The sequence below is a fragment of the Leuresthes tenuis genome, unplaced genomic scaffold (assembly GCF_036924035.1).
Source record: "Leuresthes tenuis unplaced genomic scaffold, fLeuTen1.0.hap1 SCAF_5, whole genome shotgun sequence".
Taxonomy (NCBI): Eukaryota; Metazoa; Chordata; class Actinopteri; order Atheriniformes; family Atherinopsidae; genus Leuresthes; species Leuresthes tenuis.
This window is the reverse complement of record NW_027325359.1, coordinates 1,743,920-1,763,759: the sequence shown is the minus strand read 5'-3', so window position 1 is coordinate 1,763,759 and position 19,840 is coordinate 1,743,920. Positions and strand designations below refer to the sequence as shown.

The 19,840-nt window shown below is 43.0% G+C and overlaps 2 protein-coding genes across 7 annotated transcripts in view; one reads left to right on the top strand and one right to left on the bottom strand.

The window, feature by feature from the left end:
- fgd4a (FYVE, RhoGEF and PH domain containing 4a) overlaps positions 1 to 3,782 on the top strand; it is a 52,263-nt gene extending 48,481 nt beyond the window's left edge. For all 6 annotated transcript variants that reach the window (XM_072385418.1, XM_072385417.1, XM_072385416.1 and 3 more), the window contains 4 exons: positions 44 to 169; positions 897 to 1,034; positions 1,258 to 1,398; positions 1,486 to 3,782. In XM_072385418.1, the coding sequence (XP_072241519.1) occupies positions 44 to 169; positions 897 to 1,034; positions 1,258 to 1,398; positions 1,486 to 1,740 (660 nt within the window). In that variant the 3' untranslated portion in view covers positions 1,741 to 3,782. The remainder of the gene's footprint in view (positions 1 to 43; positions 170 to 896; positions 1,035 to 1,257; positions 1,399 to 1,485) is intronic.
- On the bottom strand, positions 3,500 to 19,681 carry nup205 (nucleoporin 205). Its single transcript, XM_072385412.1, has 42 exons — positions 19,617 to 19,681; positions 18,030 to 18,172; positions 17,682 to 17,853; positions 17,302 to 17,446; positions 17,009 to 17,168; positions 16,634 to 16,862; positions 16,366 to 16,530; positions 16,079 to 16,254; positions 15,868 to 15,984; positions 15,519 to 15,656; positions 15,242 to 15,392; positions 14,293 to 14,498; positions 14,019 to 14,201; positions 13,427 to 13,477; positions 12,904 to 13,113; positions 12,566 to 12,803; positions 12,282 to 12,471; positions 12,070 to 12,190; positions 11,735 to 11,816; positions 11,454 to 11,618; positions 11,235 to 11,359; positions 11,005 to 11,119; positions 10,712 to 10,861; positions 10,430 to 10,504; positions 10,138 to 10,295; positions 9,980 to 10,060; positions 9,440 to 9,631; positions 9,077 to 9,278; positions 8,892 to 8,990; positions 8,533 to 8,681; positions 8,247 to 8,438; positions 8,028 to 8,149; positions 7,527 to 7,659; positions 6,731 to 6,857; positions 6,552 to 6,625; positions 6,299 to 6,427; positions 5,979 to 6,105; positions 5,604 to 5,776; positions 5,302 to 5,431; positions 4,970 to 5,098; positions 4,784 to 4,860; positions 3,500 to 4,685 (listed from the first exon to the last, which is right to left on the bottom strand). The coding sequence occupies exons 1-42, from the start codon at positions 19,642 to 19,644 to the stop codon at positions 4,533 to 4,535; spliced, it is 5,982 nt and encodes a 1,993-aa protein (XP_072241513.1). The 5' UTR covers positions 19,645 to 19,681; the 3' UTR covers positions 3,500 to 4,532.
- Between the last annotated feature and the right edge of the window lie 159 nt (positions 19,682 to 19,840).

Sequence of the window (19,840 nt, the reverse complement as noted above, 5' to 3'; positions counted from 1 at the left end):
ATGTCTGTCTTGTCATATTGAGGGTGTATTTACTCCGATGCAGAAAGCTGAGCTGGGGAAGCGGGCCCCTCGTTGGATCCGTGACAATGAAGTGACGATGTGCATGAAGTGTAAAGAGCCTTTCAATGCGCTGACACGGCGGAGACACCACTGCAGAGCCTGTGGCTATGTAAGTCATCCTGATGCTGTTGAGTGGTGCTTTGTGTAGCAGCATGGGGTGACTGTGAGGCCACATGAGTACAAATATACAGCCAACAAAGAAAATTTGTATGTTTAATGCATGCTTCCTTTTACTAGTTTTATCTTTGCATCAATGAGGTTGAATGATGAGTTTGATTGTTGTGGTTGCTTCCAATAGAGAAGGGGTGACAGCTTGTTTTTTAACAGAAACACTGCAGTGTTGGCAGAAACTGTTTCAGTTTTACTGTTCAAGACTGCACGATACGAGGAAGTTTGTCTAATCCATCGAATTGTTGGGTGGGGGAATGTTTTTGATAGAAAAATAAACGTCCTCTCTGTCACTGTTTTTTCTACCTTTGTGTTTCAGCCTTTAGTGACCTGATAAGACGGCTGTACTGAATATGAGAAATAAATGCTAAAGAGCAACAGCTGATTTCACTTTTTTGTCACCTCTCTACTGTTCACATTGAGATGGCTTTGATTTCTCATCATTTTAATTGATGAATTCATAGAGAAAGAAACAAAAACAATAAAATGCTGCTTCAACAATGACAGATTAGCTATTAGCTACACTATTAGTGTCCTGAGATGAAATACAGTTGAAAATAGATTAGGGTGCTGTTGCATTTTCGCTTAGCTGAAAAATACGAATACCTCCCTAAACCCTGCTAAATAATATCCGGGTGTCTGATTGAGATCTTTACTTACTCTTACAGGTGGTGTGCTGGAAATGCTCAGACAACAAGGTGCCACTTGAATATGATGGAAACAAGGTGAACAAAGTCTGCAGAGACTGTTTCTCCATCCTGACAGGAGAAGGGGTCGCTGAGGGCAAGAAGAAAGGCATTCTTGAGGTGATGCTTAGATATATATGTAATGTATATGTTGTGTCCCAGTGTAAAACAGTTTAAATGTAAGCTGAACATCACATGAAGGCAGGAATGTTGTGTTAGTCTGCATAAGTTTTAGCTAAGCGTACTTTGGGTGTTTTCAATATGTAAAAAAGAGAATATGATCAGAAATATAACATAGAATAACACACTTTTCTCTGATTTGTGTCCGTCTTTCTCTCTGCAGATCGAAGCAGGTCAGTTCACAGACAGCAGCATCATGTGTGGCTTCCTGCAGCACTCTGAGAAAAGCAAACTTTCGCAGAGAGTTTGGTGTGTCATCCCTGAGAAGGAATGTCTGGTGCTCTATCTCTACGGAGCCCCACAGGTAAAACTACAAACCTGAGGCTAAAAAATATGCTTCTGTACAAGGATTTTTCAGTCCTGACATGATCTTCTCCACCTTTGCTCTCAGGATGTGAAGGCCCTGTGTACCATCCCTCTACTGGGTTATTCTGTGGATGACGCAGACCTTTCGGCTTTCAGCTTCCGCCTCTCCCAGTCCAAGTCTGTCCACAACTTCACTGCTGAGAATGAAGAGCTTAAGCAGCGCTGGCTTCAAGTGATTCGACAGGCTGTGAAGGGAGAGATGCCAGGAGAGCCTCAGATTGATGGCAGCCACATGTTGGACAACAACAACACACAAGAAGCCAATTCTGACAGCACATAAGCAGTGTTTTCTACACACAAACTGATTGGATGTGCAGATGTGTGCTGCGTGCACGAAATACAAACATACTTACCATTCTGCCCATGAGTCTTAAATATAATTGAAACAATTAGTGCTGGATAAGTCCCCCCCTTCTTTTATCTTAGCTGTTTCCTGGATTTCTTCTGCTAGAGCTGTGCTGGATTACTAACAGACATTTCTGGTACAATCAACACTAGAGCAGAAGTTCCTCAGGATACATCAACTGCCCTCAAACAGGCACTAAAAAGACAAACTGAAGTCTTTGTGGACCTCATGCCTGTGGAATACCACAGATTGACACAGTGTCCTGTTGAGGAAGTGAATCAAAACACAAAAGCAACCCAAACTAAGCCTGTTGGTGCTGTAATTCTGTGTATTTGTACAGTATACGTCTTTCTTTTTCTTTTTTTTTAAAGGAGCCTCTGTGTTTTATGTACAGAAATTAGTCATGTGCTTTGTTTTTATAAAAAGCAAAAAAAAGTATGATGTAAAGCATTTTTTTCAGTATTCTTCATTTTATTTGGTTAAACTGATAAACTGTAATAACGATCACATGCTTTTATAATGATGGTCTCATCTCTCCTCTATAATCTACAGTACAAACACGCTTGGGATGTATATTGGCAAAATCTGTTAAATTGAGTGTTCTTGTAAACTAAAAGAACTATTTTTCCAATCAAACCAGCTTTGGCACATAAAGATAAAAGGTCTTCCCTGCAGAAAAGGCTAAAATGCCATCTGTATGTGGCCATAGATGAACAAATCCTCTCTTAGTGGCAATATGTTGTGAGACTAACATTTTGCAGAAATTCAACTAAGAAACCAATAATCCAACCAAATATGAATATGTGTTTGGCTCATGTAGTAAATCACATATCTGATCAGTTTTTCTTAAGTTAATCTGACAATTGTGATCAGTTTGGCTCCTTGATTTTTAACTTTACCCACAACAGCAGGCAAATATTTCTGTTTCCAAATGTGACAGCATCTCTGAACAATTCCCATATTACAGTTTATCCCGCCATCATTCAAAGACTTTACACATTTTACTATAATAATTACCGTGTCACGATGACACTTTTGTTTGTTTGACATGAAGAAACTCACAACAAAGACCAGAAACATGATACTGATTGGGTTAAACAACACGCATAAGAACAGTTTTTAGCTCAGTTGAATTTCTCTTCAGAAGGAATAATTCTGAAAATGAATAAATGTTTGAAAGATTTAACTTTTGAATCTGGAAAATAACATTCACTCACCTTTTTAATGGCATTTTTTTTTTTACTACCATCTTTCAAAATGATGCTCAAACGTTAAAGGTGTAGTTAACAATATTTGCAAAATCCCAAGTGTTTATTTGCTCGTGTTTTATAGTTCTTTATCCGATGTATTTGCCTGCATAGTACGGTTTGTTTGCGTTGAAATGGAAAAATGCAATCATGCACTCTAAAATGTGACATAACTGAGGATGTTTGCTCAGGACAGTCAAACCTCACGAGAACAGAGATGAGCAAAGATCATCATCTTCATGTGATGGACTTTTTCTTCTTCAGATGCAAATGCAACACAATCAAACATAGCAAGCTGGTGCAACAAATGTACATTTTTTAATGCTGTAATTAATTTTATTTAAAGTAATTTATATAGTAATGCAAGCATGAATTGTTGAGCATAGCACAAATTTGCTCAGTCACTGTTAACTAAGAAGTGCATCCTATTTTTCTTTCCTTCGTAACCTTCGTAACAGCGATTACCAACAGTGCTGGATGGACTGAGGAGAAATGTGCCTATATTTTCCACAGTGAGTGTCTTCATCCCTCTGCTCACTTCAGCCTCGTCTCTCTGACCTTTCCTCTTCAGTGTTCAGATAAGTTTAAAAAAAAAAAGAGCACAAAACTCGTTAGATCTGAATGTAAATCCAGATTTTTATGTCTCCTCTCATCCCCGCCCCAAAGGTTTGAGAATATACGCACTTTACAGTCTAAAAAGTGTACCTTCGACAAATAAAAACTTAAAATTAAATGAGATTCTGGATTATTTGTGAAGGCGGTTTGTTTGGTGCAAGAAAGACTTTGTCTACAGTGTATTCAACAGCATGTCGAACCACTCTCTGGTCACTACTTTCAGACATTGATGCTACTTTCACAAACGGTGTCTTGTTTTGGTTCCTTGTTTTGCTTCTGCTGATAAGAAAACTATTTCACAATGAGTCAGCGCCGAGGCCCTGCCAGTAAAATGAAGCCAGCATTTGCCATTTGTAAGAAAGGATCAATATACTGAGAAAGTACATGAAAAGGAAACTCAAAAAGATTCAAATCTACATGGACAGAATCTGACCGACACGAGATCAATGTCAGCAGACAGGACTGAACAACACAGCGTAAGGAATAGTGTTGTTTGGGTATTTTATTTGTGTCAAATGCTTAAACTACACAATTTAAGAGATTTAGAAAATATTTATTTTCACAAAAAGAAAAAAAGACATCAGACCAAACTAAAGAATATCAAATTCTTCTTGGCAAGTAAAAATATCATGCGTGTTAAGCAAGTTTGCATTAAAGAACGTCGCTTCCACAGCTTCAGCTGACATAATTAGAATTGGTAACAAAATGTGTCACAATAGTCGAGTCGAAATGAGCCGGTCGGTACAAAATCAGCGATGTTGGTGTTCAGCATCTGTTTTCTGGTTTTGAACGTGGCAGAGGCTTCAATTCATTCAGAATTAGAAAATGTGGGTCTTGGCCAGTCTTTGCATTAATGCGTCTGTTTCAGCTTTTGTTCTGCCGGAGCAAGCCACGGATCCTGCGAACTAAGGCCTGGATAAAGGTGTAGCGAGAGCGGACCTGGCTGTACAATCCCTCCACCTCCACCAGCTTCCTCTGCAGTGCCTCCCCAAATCCTGCAGCCATGTCGCTTTTCAGCTGAACAAAAAAACAGGAGACCAGACGGATGGATCAGAAATAATGTAGGTGAAGAGGTGCAAGATGTACATGCAGCTAAATTTACAGGCATTGCTTACCAGGTCCAGGTCTTGTTGGCTGACTCGGGACAGACCGAGTCCTCGACTTCCACTCGCCTGCAATCCGCCAAATGAGTCTGAGGAAAATAAAGCGTTAATGTTGGCAGGTCTGCTTTTATCAGCAAACTGAGCCCATTACTGGCTCATGCCTGCATTTAATCAAAAAACATTTTTAAACATTCTTACCATCTGCATGGCGGGATCTGAATAAACTGGCTCCAGCCAATAGGGAATCTTTAGGGTCAGTGGGGGTACAGTGCAGCAGGTAGTACTCCAGGTGGCGCCACAACACAAATAAGCAGGTCTCAATAACATCTGAGGAAGAGGCAGGTTAAGGCGTCTCACTGCACCTTGTGATTTGGCAGCTCTATGTGACAGTTATACAGAACACAGCTAATAAAGTGCAGACTGGAGGCAAACAGTGGAAGAGGATTCTTAACTTAAGGTGAAAAGTCACTAAAACATTTAATGCCATTAGCCCTGTGATTACAGTTAAGCCTGCTGGGGCCAAAGGATACAGGAGCTCAAGGCCAGGAGCTTGGCTCTGTTGTTGATAAGTTGGACCAATCGTCTCTTGGCCAGCAGGCTCCTCTGGACTGATGAGATTTTCTCCACCCCTCCTGGGCCCGACACTAGGCCCTGACACAGCTACACAGAAAACACGAGAGGTTAGAACCGAAGACAAATGATGGTTTGAGGTTCACAGTGTAGATGATGCATGTAAAGACGTTTTTTTGAACATGTGGAAGGCACTCAGTTTCTAGTTCTGCGTAATGACTGTAAGGGTGGTGATAGTTTGAGTATTAGAGTCCATCGGTACCTCCTTGAGCTCCTCTGGAGGAAGCTGATCGAGGCTCTGAAGCTTGCCCAGGCTCTGTCTGTGACTCTGGTGGAACCGGAAGAAATCTGCAGCACTGTTCTTCAGCAGATACAGAACCAGACCCAGGCTCGGGACCCGCGAGTAAGCCATGGATGGCACAGTGGATGAGAGATCTTTAAAGAACAAAAAGGAGTGTATTAAAACAGAAAGAAACAATTGTGATTTCTAAACTGATCTGTTTTGTAAGCACTGTGATTAAAAGTAAGAAAAAGAAAAGGGGCAGTATCCCTACAAGGTAGAAAGCAGTACTTGTTTAGAAGAAAGAGGACAAGCTTCCTGTCATTTTTATGTAAATGTAGACAGAAGATGACTGACCGGGACGTCCTCCGTCTCTGCCTGCTGGCTCGCTGCCTGACGGGCTGAAGAGGCAGATGCTGAACTGAGCCTGGGCTGAGCTCTGCAGCAGGAGGGTGTGGCAGTACTCCATGATGTTGGCACACACCTAGGGACAGAGAAGATCAAGAGTAAGGACAATTGTGGTACAAAACTGATGACTAATCAGGATTAAAAAGGTAAAAAACCTTTTTAGAATTAGATTTTTCCCTTTATTAGCCACTATTCATTTTACTGCTGACTACTTTGACCTCCTCCAGCAAGTGTGATGTATAAGTTCATCTTCTTTTTCATTTTCAAACCTGCTGCATGGCCACTTCCATCTCTTCTCGTTGTTCTGCGGAGTCTCCAGGAGCAGAGATCTCAGCTTGCTTTAACAACCTCTCCCGTTCGCTTCCCGCCAGGCGGCCAAGCAGGGACAGACACAGACGCTACAAAAGAAGAGACTTTCATCAACTGAGAAGTTCCTGCACTATAAAGTGGACATATTAGTCACAAATTAAAGGATTGGGTGTTGGAAAGATGCTCAAATAAAAACAGAGGACGCTGTCTGACCTGGAATCTGGTAATGTGGCCCTGAAACTCCATCAGAGCGCCACTGTTGATATCTCCACCCATCTCAAGAACACCTAAGAGACAAAGCAGAAATGAACACCACGGATCGAGTCACTGAAATGTGGAATACGTGGTTTGGTGACTTAAAAAGTAAAGATAATAGTTCCTTATCTCCATACCTGGCAGAGCCGTCTTACTGATGATTCCAGTCAACAACGAAAGCTCCTGCAAAGCTCCCATACTGAGCTCCTGACAGCGCAGCAGGGACTGGATGGTGTCTGCGTGGACTATCAGCCACTGGAGAACCTGCACAGACACACACAGTCGCAGTCATTCTCGATTCGCTTCTGTGAGCCGCCACATAACAGACAAAGAGCCATTAAATGGCACGGATCCATCAGGCTTTTAGAGCTACAGAAAGCACTTTCTCACTAAACAAAACCTCTAAAGCATCGCAACATTTAAACTATGCACAGGCAAATCATAATCCCCATTTTGGCCGTAAGGGCTGTGATTGGTCCGCTCAGAACGTACTTTCCAGCAGTTGCCTTTTTCGGTCTTAATGGCTGTATACGGCGAAGACGCTCGTTGAAATTCGAACTAATTTAAAGTGCATTTGTTCATCCAGGTTGTAAATTCACCCGTTCAGCCTCGGCTGGTCCTACAGACCCCCCCCAAACGTCTTCTCTGTCGCCTGCGCTTCAACATTTGCAATTTAAGCATTTTTTCTTCAATATCGATGAGCTCCAGCTGCAAATACAGCTGCTGCACCTCGGTTGCCATCGGTTACTGTTGTTAACTGTGACAGGAAGAAAAAGCAAGGATTCGGCTATAACCCCCGAAACCACACAGCCACACCCCCCCTACCGGCATGAAGAACTGCAGAGCAACGTGTTCCCTCAACGCAGAACTTTGAATGCTCGTTGTCGACATTCTGGAAGAGTATAAATTAATCTTTACAGATATTTTATTTACCTGTGCTGCCCCCTGCTGGTGATTTATGGAGGTGGATGTCAGTATCACTTGAAGGAGCCTCAGGGTTGGTAAAAGAATTTGCCGGTAGCGGTCCATGGGAGTAGGGATGAAGCCTGATGGGTCCCTCATAACCCTGCAGTCCACGTGGGACAATATACAAAGAAAAGCTTTCACAGAAATGTACATTTAGGGAGGGGAGCTCATGTGGACAAGAGAGGAAGCAATTAAATACACCAGAGTTAAGTAAAAAATTAGTTTGAGGAAAACGTGGTTGGCTGAATTTACGGTCCACAACTAAGATTAGATTTTTTTAATCTAGTTGCTTTAGAGCACTTATAAATCAGAAAACACAGCAAAAAACATCTCCTTTTGTGAAAAATGAAGATTCAGAATTCAGGCCTGAGGGTAAAATTGTTGGAAACAAATCTTTCCTTTCTCTAAATGACCAATTCGACAAAAACACTGAAATAATACAAAGATCTGTCCCTCGCTCATCCTTACCTGTGCGAATCGCTATCAGGCACCATGTCAAACACCTGGCACTCAATCAGCTGTGCCACCAGCCCACAGCGCAGCAGCTCCACGGCTCCCTGACCGGTCTTAGCCACACGAGTCAGAAGAGCCTGAAGACACAATGGAAAGTTAGTGCCTCTATAGTCCTGAACTTAAGAGGAAGACAGACATCACTGCCCCTTTGGAGCTTTGGAACTAATTCCTCACCATCTTGCTCTCGTAGATGTAAAGCGGTTTGAGGAGTGGTGGCTGAGGTGTGAGTAAGCTCTGCAGAGCAGCATCATCCTGCCTCAGACTCTCCACCAACGACCGCAGGTAGCCGCTGTTACATACATAAACCAGCCACTGATTCTGACGATCTATTGACAGGATACGGTCCAGCACCGCCAGAGCCAGCATCTGACAGACAAAAAGACGAGCATTAAAGGAAAGAGTCAGGAAAAAAAACATTAGGAAGGGACTGAATGCAGCGGAATAAGCATCTGGATCTTACCCTGCTTATTTCATGGCCATCACAGGCATCCCTGCACACAACCTCCATGAGAGCCTTCCCATAACTTTCAATAATGGCAAGGTTTTCTCTCTGCAGTTTGGAGAATCCATCTTCAGGGGCTGTGAGACGCTCCCACATAGCTTTTCCTGCTGCAAGAGATTCACTCAGTTAACCCAAGCAGGAACAAATCTGCACACTTTTCTTTGGCATTTCCAAAGCATCTTGCAGAACGAATATCATTCTGTCAATGTTTGTCAGAAAATACCAGCAGTATTCTATTTGTACTACAACAAGATCGTCCACACTATGGACACAAAGTTGATAACATAAACTGTAGAATAAGATGTGTGTGTGTTTACCCGTCTGCAGAGTGTCTGGTTCGTCAGGTTTCTGAGCGATTTGCAGGTAGTACAGCAGAGAGCCGTACAGGTGAGCACGCAGACGCTGGTATCCACCTCCTGATGGGTGTTAAAGACATAATATTCACTTTCAATATGTCAGATAAGAAAGCATGGAGTCAAAGGCACTTTAAGTAATCACCAACCAGTGCAGAGGATAAAGTCCAGCAGCTTGCGGAGGATCAGGTGAAGGGCTGAGTTGGCAATGGAGGCGAAGCCTGAAGATGTTTCTGATCCCATCCCCTGCTGCTGCTCAGACAGCACTGATTGGCTGAGGTGGGCTGTCAGGGTGAAGACTGCACCAGCAACAATGGGCATCAACTCTCCTGCTGCATCCTCCGATAACACCTGGAATTAGTTATAATTTCAGTGTTTGCCATAAATATATATGAGCAGAACATAACAGATAATACAAAACAGTTTATTATGAGCTGAAAAAAACAATAGAATGTCTATTTGGTCATTATTGCTAAAACTCATGTACATTCGGTTCAAAAATCATCGCCAACCTTATCATGGAGATCCAGCAGTAGGTCTCTGATAATGAGCTGTCTATCATCAGCAGGGATGAGATCAGCTGGGCAGGCGGTCAGCAGCGTCTCCACGAGGCTCCTCCAGGACTGCAGCGCATGTCGCTTTGCACTGAGACTCCGACGGACGCGGTTACGTTCAACCACCTGCTGCAGGATAGAGTTCACCTCCTGCAAGAACATGCCAAGGGACGAAAAGTACTATCAGAGAAAATATTTCATTACCGTAACATAAATATCAAAATCACGAAGATGTTTGACTTGAAATGGGACAAGAACAAGTGTATTAACGAGGGCTGCATTCCATTTAGAGCAAGCTCTGCTTTTTCACAACTAACCAACCATAATGCATGTTTTCCTAACACCGCCCCGCCCAATGCGTTAGTGACCGGAAGCAAATAAGAGTTGAGTTTAAACCTATTTAAGATCTTAACCTACATGTTAAAAGAAGCAACCCTCCAAACACATAAATAATGTCCATAAAACTACAAAACATCCCATTAGTTACAGCTCACTCACTTCCATTAACAGGGGCCTCTGTCCAATTGCTGCCATCCCTTGCAGAGCATTGACCTCAGCGACCAACACTCTGTGGAGCAGCTGGGAGGAAAAGGAGAAGAAGTGTGAGAAAAGGGAACCAGCAGGAGATAAATGACCCTTTCCGTCTGGAAACCCACCTTCACGTTGCACACGGTGTGTCCTTGCTCGTTGACGTGCTCGCAGTTGGAAATCACCTGTTCTATCTGAGTGCGCTCAAAGAAATCCAGCTGCAGCAGCTCAGGCATATCCTGACTGAAGTCAATTGCATCGAGCACACTCAGCAACTTCCTGCGCACTGATGGTGTGAAGACAAAGACAAAGATGGTAAAATTCTTAAAATAACACCTTTAAACGACAGCTTATTGGTGTCACAAGTGGTGCTCAGAGCTAACTGTACTGTCCTATTTGACATTAATGTGGACTACAAACCTTTGGAGACTGTGTCAAAATGCAGGAAACCACTGACTGATCTGGTCTCTTCTTCCATCCCTGATTCTCCATCAGCTAGACCAAAAAACAAAGCTCTTTAGGTCCACACATCCATAAACTTTTGCTGCGTAGTGACAGTGATTTTCAGAGCACATGTGAGGCGTTTTGGCACATTTCAAAGTCTTTCAGCATTATATCAAGTCCAAACTTAATTTCAGAACAAAAGAAATGTTCAGAATTCATTGTTGGAGCTCTGATAAACCTAACTTGACTAAACCGTACCTGCATGCTGAGCGTGTGGCTGGTCATCCAGCAGGAGGTTGACGAGGCGTTGTGTGTGTGAACGCTGCCGGTTTAGAGAAGTCACCCTCAGCTCGATTGCAGCTGTTTTCATGAGCCAAGACATCTGGGAGAGGGCAGCAATCTGGTTACCTGAGGGGATGATGGAGCACACAGAATGTAATGACAGTATGGGGTGCATTTTTCCCCCCACTCATCATCAAAAGGTGCTTTTCTTTTGCTTCTTTTCATTCACAGCTGCTGTTTGTATTATTTCAGCACAGATTTGCACTCACTTGGGAGGATGAAGGGTAAGTGCTGCAAGTGAGAAAACAGGAAGTCCTGGCTGGTCCTCAAGTACCGCATGGTGGGTCCAGATGTGTCTGGGCAGGCACACAGCTGGTAGATCACCTGATAGGGGGGAAAAGGTGTCAGATAAAGTCCACACACTGAACTATAAACACAATGAAATATTCATGTGTAAATGTAGCGATTTCCACGCCAAAGCACCTTATTCCATTCTTACCTGGTAGCAGAGCTCAGCCAGCTGTGGAGCCTGCTGTGTGAGTACAGGCCCTGACCTCTTCTCAGTGCCTCTCTGAAGCAGACTAAGGATGGCATGCAGGCAGCTACGCGGACACCCCAACACACCTGGAACAGACAGGACACAATGTTCTTGGGTCACTTGTTCCCTTATTCAGTTAACCCAACCATCGGAAACAACATGTAAATATGAAACTCTTACCCGGGTCCTGGAGGTTAGTCGAAGACACAGGCTTCTTGACTTCATACCCCAAAAGGTAAAGGGCCAGATTGGGGGTCTTCAGCTCCAAGGAGGTGATGAGTAGGTTCAAGATGTGGATCTGGGTCTCATGTCGGATTCTTGACACTTTCTTTTGCTGATCTAAGTCTAAAGTTTGTTCAAAATGAGAAAGGTGAGTTTAAAATGGCAGGAATTAAATGAGGTCAAATGAAGTCGGGCTTAAGATGTTAGAACAAGCAATAAATGAGGAATAACTGTCTCACCATCTCCTTTCTCTGCGCCTTCCTCTGCCTCTTCATTATCGAGACACTCCACAAAGCCAACCATAAGCTTGTCACTCACAGCCTGAACAGACATAAATGGATTTCTGCTTCTTACAGACTGTGCAACAAACCTTAAAAATGCCTGAAATCTGCTACCAACTCATTCCAAAAGCTTTATATTACAAAGCTGCCCAATATCCACTCATAATTCTATTCTAGTTAATATCAAAAACAAACATTTGACCTGGGAAAAAACACTACAAATTTGTTCCAAAATTCAAATTAAATAAAAAAAAACAAGAGAATTACTTGAAACTTTGTAGACGTTCACATACCTGGTCGTGTGTGAAATCTCCCACCAGCCTGGCCTGAATGTTGGGATATTTGGCAATGCGACGCAGAATCTTGGCACTCTGAAAAGCAGCCTCTGGGTTTGAGCTACTGTGGTAAAGATACCTGCCAGAGACGATTCAGGTTCACCATTAAGACAGGACTGCCTCAACAAAAATACGTACCCAGATTTATCCTGATGTGGGGACGCACAAACCTGGCAACATTAACGATGTGATCGGCTCTTCGGGTTTGAGGGCTGACCCCCTGGAGGAGCTGCTCCAGGGGAGACACCAGCAGGGAGGCCTGGCTCTCCCTGAGGAGGTCCATGAACACAACTTCCTTCTGCAGAGCCAGGTCCAGAAGACACAGGCAGTGCAACACTGCTGACTCCAAGTGCTTTTTACCTGCAGGGGAAGAGCGATGGACTGTGCTGTCAGAAAAACTGCACACACACACACACACACACACACACATTAACAGCAGAGTGTGTTCTCTCACCAGGGAAGGATGCATAAGCATCCAGCTGGCGTACACCCTCCTCCAGGAGGCTCAGGCAGAGAGCCAGCATGGGCGAGTCATTGAGCAGGTGGAACATGATGCTGTGGCCGGGGGGTTTGTGCGCCGGGATCTGCTCACCCTGCAGCTCCACCACCTCCTGGATGAAGTCTGATGGCTGGGGCTCGTAGTCCCGCAGCAGCTTGTGGAACACTTCGAGCACAGAATCAGCAACCTCCCACTGAGAGATGGCAAACGAATCAAGGGTGACAAACCTGAACAGGTACTCATGTAGGTAAACGTGAGTATATGCATGTTTAAGCTACATGCTAACACCTTACCTTCTCAGCTGCACGACGATATGCTCTGGTGGGGAAAGAGAGGAACACAGAGTCGCGCAAGAAGTTCAGGTAGGGCTGAAAGCCCGGCACGCGCAGCCCTGCTCCCAGATTAACCGGCAGGCTGCTCTCAACCAATGTGCTGATCAGGTGACAGAAGCCTCGTGTCAGAGGGTATTCCTCACTGCTCGACTCAATCTCATTCAGCTCAACCTGAAAACCAAGATAAACCAATCAAAAAGTGTGTCAACTGTTCTCCTCCTTACAGGTCATGCACCTCAACAAGATGATTATCACAGCCTGAAGTCAGTTTCTTTCATTTATGCAATTACTTTCCCATAAAACAGCACTTAATGCCCACTTAAACGTCTTATTTGGATCCACAATAATTCTGTTTTAGTCATAACGAACAAAAAATGGCCGAGGCAGCCCAAGTTCTCCATCTAAAAGGTTAGGAAGCACTGAGAGAACTTTAAACTAGGTTGGATATTTACAATCTGGCATCACTTTCAGGAGAAAGACTCACTTCGATTCCTGCAGCTTGCCTCTGTCCCGGGACACGAACTGTCTGCAGAACCTGTGGTTCAGGAAAAGGAGTTACAAAGACAGCACCACCAAGCATAAAGCACTTAAGTATTTTAGAACTTTGAGGGTTTTCTGAATCTACACTAAACATGTTTAATCATTAGTTTAATTCAATTAAGTTTAATCAAGTTTCAGTCTAATTAAGAAGCATGAAAATCAAATACATCACAGTACAGCAAAACATCCATAATGTCTTTCAATCAGTTACTTTGAATCAGTCGAAACACTCCACACATGGATGAGCATTTACTGGCAAATACTAATGTGCTGTTTTAAAGAAAAAAGGTCACAAATAGAAGAGGTGCATTAAGAAAATAAAGTCATCCTTCTTAGATTAATGGGATCTACGTGGGTTTTTTTCCCCTAAACAACTATTTTAAGTGCTCTATATCCTCACAAAGGGATTTTCACAAGAAGAGTTTGTCTTATAATCAGTAAGAACCAGTCATTTATGTTGGTCTCACTTGAATTGATCAAAACGGGCACATTTTTCACCCTGATAAAATTCATCAACCAACAGCGTTTAGTCCTACCTGTGTGTACTCAAGCGACTGCCAGAGGGAAGCCGCGATCTCTGGTGATTTCCCAAAGGCTGCCAGGCAGTGCAGGAACTCAGCCTTCAGGATGGGTGGAATGCTGCACTGCAGCAACCCCAACATCACCACGACTGGGGTCCACTGAGGATGCTCGCACAACGCCAGCCGAGCATTTTCACTCTAAGAGGAAAAATAAAGGAAATAAACACATAACTCTGACTTGTTCTGATACTCCACGACTAATATAAGCACCAAATTAAACGTTTCATACCCATGTAATGATGGTGGTGAGTAACTGCAAAAAGGAAGTTAGCCCCTCCAGCTCCCTTTGGGTGATGCCCCTCAGTGGTGGGTGGCGGTAGTGCGCTGCGTCTGGATTGGGGAGGTCTCGTCGCAGGTTCTCATGGTAGAGCATGAGCGAGTGAAAGAAATGTTCCCATGACACAGGACTGCCCGAGACTCCCTGGATGTTGTCACCTGCACACGTGTACAACAAGCTATGTGTTATTCATTTAGATACCACAAGCTTTTTCAATGTAATTTCTTACTTAATCCCTTTTTATTATAACAGTCTGATCATAGCCTCCGGTCCTTGGATTACATCACATTTGCCATCCCCTCAGTCCGTACTGAATTTGGCAAAAAGGCGTTCTCCTATCCTGTAACATGGAACAGGCTCCAACAGAAGCTGAAGCTGTCCAGTTTTATTTCACTAGAGGACTTCAAATTACTTGTAGGAAGGCTGGTGAGACAGTCAGTGGGGGTCTGCACATGTACTGTACTTAACTAGTTCCTTTTTCTTTAATTTTATTATTATTAATTATCATATGTTCCTGTTTTGTTTTTGTCTCTTGTACGTTCAGTTAATCTGTAACTTTGTGTTTTGCTGCTGCTTCCCTAAAACAGGTCTCTCTTGCAAATGAGACCCTGGGTCTCAATGAGATTTTACCTGTATAAATAAAGGTTAATAAAAAAAAATAACTCTCCATTTCAAAACTATTCAACAAACTACTTGTAATTGTTGGCAATTGGCAATGTAATTGTATCAATTTGCTCCACAAAATAATCAATTTCTTTAAGCCAAAAGGGCAATTTCAGCATCAAATAACTGAATAATAATGATAATAATACATTTTATGAATGTGAAAAACAGCTTTTTCCTCTATGATAGAAAATGTAGTTATGAAATTGTTGATGTCAGGGCAACAGTATGATCTTACTGTGTGTGGCTCCGTTTGTTTTCAGCAGACTGAAGCAGTAGTGAGCACACTGAGGACCATTGGCGAGACCTTTCAGCATGCGGAGGTAAGGAATGTAAAGGGTGGAGGGCAGAAGGTCTCCCATCTGACGCACAAACTTTGACAGAACCACCTGCATCACAAAAAAAGAATATTTCTTTAAAGAAAGAAGCAAAAATATAAAAAATTCACAGCATCTTTCTCAAATTCTTGATGTCAGCACAATCAAATTGCTCGTCTGAAACTTAGGGACCGTAACCTGTTTGTGAGGAGGCCTTTGCAGCGCCATTCCCAGGTAGGATCCCTGCAGGGAGGTGTGTTGGAGAGATTCTGTTGGACACCAGAACTCCAGACCCAGCTCCAGCCCAAATGGGTCCTTACTGTAAAACTCCCCAATCTAAAACACAAATCAATGGTGTGACAATGTGAAAGTGAGAGGCCACTGCAGCATTTTGCTTTAGTACTTTGCTACCCTTTGCTTTAATGCTGTTCATCGAAGTCCTGAAACTTATTTCAGCTGGCTTTGTGTAACTTTTAGTATTTATAGCCTTAAAGGATGATGGTCACTGGTGAGAATTTTAACAAATGTGTTAAAAAAAAAGACTTACAAGGATCATGAGATGATCCAAGTCCTTCCTCAAAGACGATGGAAGCTCGCTGTCCATCTGCAGAGACATGTGCACCAGACGGGCATCCTCGTCGGCACGGTTACGGAGCTGCTTCACCTGCAGAAAACGTGCTTTGAGTACGCCTGATTCACTGCGACACCACAGTATGTTCACGAGCCAATTAAAGGTGAACACGAATTAATTCTCCAACCTTCATTGGCATGAGCGCAAGGAAGTCTGTGATGAGCGAATGGAGGCGCCGGATGAAAAATTCTTCCTGGGGAAAACTCTCACATCCCAATATTCCCTCCTTCATGAACAGGAAGACATCTCCCAGAAGCGCCTGGTCAGCCAGGGCCTCATCTGCTTCAGTGAACTCAACAAGGGCTGCAGAACACACACAAACACACACATCTAAATTAAATGGTTACGATCTTTGTGAACTGACAGTCCTTTAAACAGCAGCAAGGCCTTTCTGATGCACATCCAACCAGTTACCTGAGCCCTGCGGGAGCTGGGAAAGCACTCTCAGGGACAGAGCCCACGCCAGACGACACACAGCCTGCAACCCTGGCAGCTTCCATGGCTGGCCGTCCATTAGACGGCTGTGTACTGCAGACACATACTGCCTTTCCGTCAGCAACGGCAGTGCTTGGAGAAGATCTGCAGGAAAACAACAGAAAAACAATTCATATCTGTAAAAGGCAAAGGAGCGGAAACTATCCAACTAAGAGGACAAATGAAAAAGTATTAAACATCCATTAACCTTCTCTGTCTTCAGTTCCCTGCTCTATGAAGCTGACGTCCAAGCAGTAGAGCAGCGCCATAACCAGAGCAAGATTCACACTATCCAATGAGCCGTCAGCTTGAGCTGTCACTGTCTCTAGATGGCCAATGAGAGCCAGGGTGTCATCTTTAGTCAACGGTGATTGGCAGGTCCATGAAAAAAGGCTGTCTGCCAGCGCCTGTCTGCATTCTTTGATGAGGTCAGAGACCTGGCGACAGAGGTGGGAAGAAAATGAGGCCTAGATTCTATCTCTTCAACCGATAGTTTTACTTCAGCTGCAAGCTGAAACTTAAAGGAACAGTGAAAACAAATCTATTCTGTTTTGTTTCCAATAAATACGAGATGTTCTCCCACCTCTTTCCTGTGCTTTTCATTCCCCAAACCACGCTCCTTCTGCAGCCGTTCGAACTCTCGTGTCACACTTATTTCTGACACCAAGGTTAGGATGCGTTTGGTCAGTCCTTGGCTCATCAGCTCATCTGTAAAACGTGTTGTCAAAGCCACCAGCTCTCCACTGAGAGAGAGAACGAGACAATGAGTTTAACAAAAGATTTTTCCATATATGAGATGAAGGGAAAGATATTTCCTCTTGACCCTCCGGACAATAAAGCACTTGTCATTGTCCAATTAACTACTAGAATCATTACCTTAAATCCAAGGTGAAGGTCTTGCCATGGCGTGACTGGATGAGTGTGCGCAGAGAGTTAGCTACACACAGCTTTCCATCCCAGTAGAGTAATATGGCCACCAGGCCTCGTGTAAGGCCTGGAAAATGGGGCTGCTGTTGTTCACCTGGAGAAAAAACAGGTGCATTCAGTGCTGTTCATTGTGCTTTATGTAGATGAATGTGGCACAAGGCTTTGCCTCCAAATCATGGATTTGAGCAATAAAAACCTAAAATAAAATAGCCATCATGAAAACTGGGCAGCTGTATTTGTAGCTAAAAATACAGCATAAACCACTCTTTATAAATTTGCTTTCAGGTCATGTTTTTTTTTAAATTTTTTAATAAATATATCCACTCTACCTGCCAAAAGGAGTTCCAACGCTGCCAACTCCCCGATGTCAAATAGATCACTGAGGATGAAGGCCTCTGTCAGAAGCTGCTCTGGAAGGAGCCGTGAACCCTGCTGACCTTGGATGGAGATGCCTTCTGTGCTGGCTCGGCGTACTTTCTCTCTCTGCTCTGCACTCTTTGGCTACAAGTTAGGAGAAGATCACACATTTGAGAGAGCCTGAGAGGACAGCCTATGGAACAATGCATCTGTCTGTAGACACTGGGAAATATAGTGAACACAATGTAGGGAGAAATGCCTCGATCATTCACATATGAAACAGTGTTTACTGCAGAAAAGTTCATAGCAAGTTATCTCACCGGGTTCTTGAAGAGTGAGAGAAAGTGTGGTTTGTGTTTCTTCAGTTGCAGGTCCACGAGGTGAACGCTCTCCGGCTGTCTCCTCAACACAGCTCCATCTATTGTCTCCCATAGCTCTTTCAGTGGCCCCCACAGACTGGCTCCTGAGGTAGTAAAAAAAAAAGTCTTAGGTAAGGTCTCTTTTCTGACTTCCTTCATGTGCTTTGTGCAATGGTTTTATTACCAATACCAACAAGTATAGGTGTAAGAAAGGCGTTTATAATCTACTTTTCAGAACAGATTGTCTTGTTTTTAGCTACTAATCAGATCACGTTTGTGTCCAGACATTTTTAATCTATTTGCAAAGGCTTCTGTGGGAATGACAGGTGTCATGAACAATGTGTCAACACTGATTAAGTGATTTTCCTGTGTTCTCCCACAGCTCCCTACAGATAACAACATTAAATCTGCTCAGCGCTTCCATTGTTCTACATGTATTCAAGGGCATTATGTATTGCATTGGTTGTGACAGAAAATACATCTTAAAATCCAGTCTGAGCCACCCCACATCCAGATTCAAACACATCTGTAGACATCTGATTAAAATCAACCACCTCAAATGTGTTCGGACTGGATCGGATTTGTACAAAGTACATTTCATATGTTTCTCTTCCCTCCCAGGCAGTCTAAGGACAAACACTGACATGCAATCTGAACAAGGGCTAAAGTTGTGATTGCTGAATCCTACATGCATGCTTACCTAGATTACACTGTTGCACAAGCCAGTGGAGTTTTGGCAATATACTATATTTAATCCTTGATGTGATAAATAATCCAGTATTATCTAAATGTCTTGGTCTGGACTGTTAAAATATAACTACTACTTAGGATATAGACACATGTATATAAACGGATTACAGGCAACCATGTAGATTTTGTATTTGACAACAGAGTACTTATATACTAAATGTAGAATTACACACAGTGAGCTGAGTCTCTGTGTTATTTAAGTTTAAGTTTGCCCATTTAAATGTATTTTACTTGCTACCGCATTAGTGTCTACGACAGGCTCCAGGAACCGAAGCCGATTACTAGAAAACAATTACACCAATTTATTGCACAGGAACGGGGGGATAACAAGGTTGAGACTAGTCTGAGCCTGGAACTTTACTGCTATAGAAACCTCTCACTGAAAAGTAGCACCACAACAGAAATACAAAGCTAACGCTGGCTAGTTTCAGTTTTACTTCCAAATAAGTGAGCACAAATAAGTGGGGCATTTGTCAGGTGTTGCTCAATAGAAGAAGAATTCAGCGCATCAAAAATGACTAATCTAACACTTTATTTTACTGTGGAAAGGAGCTGGGGAGGAAATGTGTTTGCCCATCAACACATGCTAATCTAACGTTTATTTGCCACCGGTATGGCTAGGCTAAAGTAGCCTAACAGTCCGCCCCCTTCAACCCAAACCCATGTGGTGAAAACATGCGATAACAGACAACCTACAAATAAATACGCAATGTCTGTGACTAAGCAGGTAAAACTGATAATTATATACTCAATGAAACAGAATAAACTAAGTTACAACGTGAGAAAAAGCGTTGTTACCCGAATTTACCGCCATCTGCGCCGCCATGATACACTCAGAAAATTTGGACAACAGTTTTCGGACGTGTGCCGGTCTGAAATTTAAAATGTGATATACCCTCAGACTTTGGTAATTTTTTCTAAACTAAAATACCACTGAAAATGCTAAATTAATACTTAGCTTGTAAATCAGACTGGTATCTTAAACATTCATACATATATTTTTTTCTCTCTCTTAATAATGT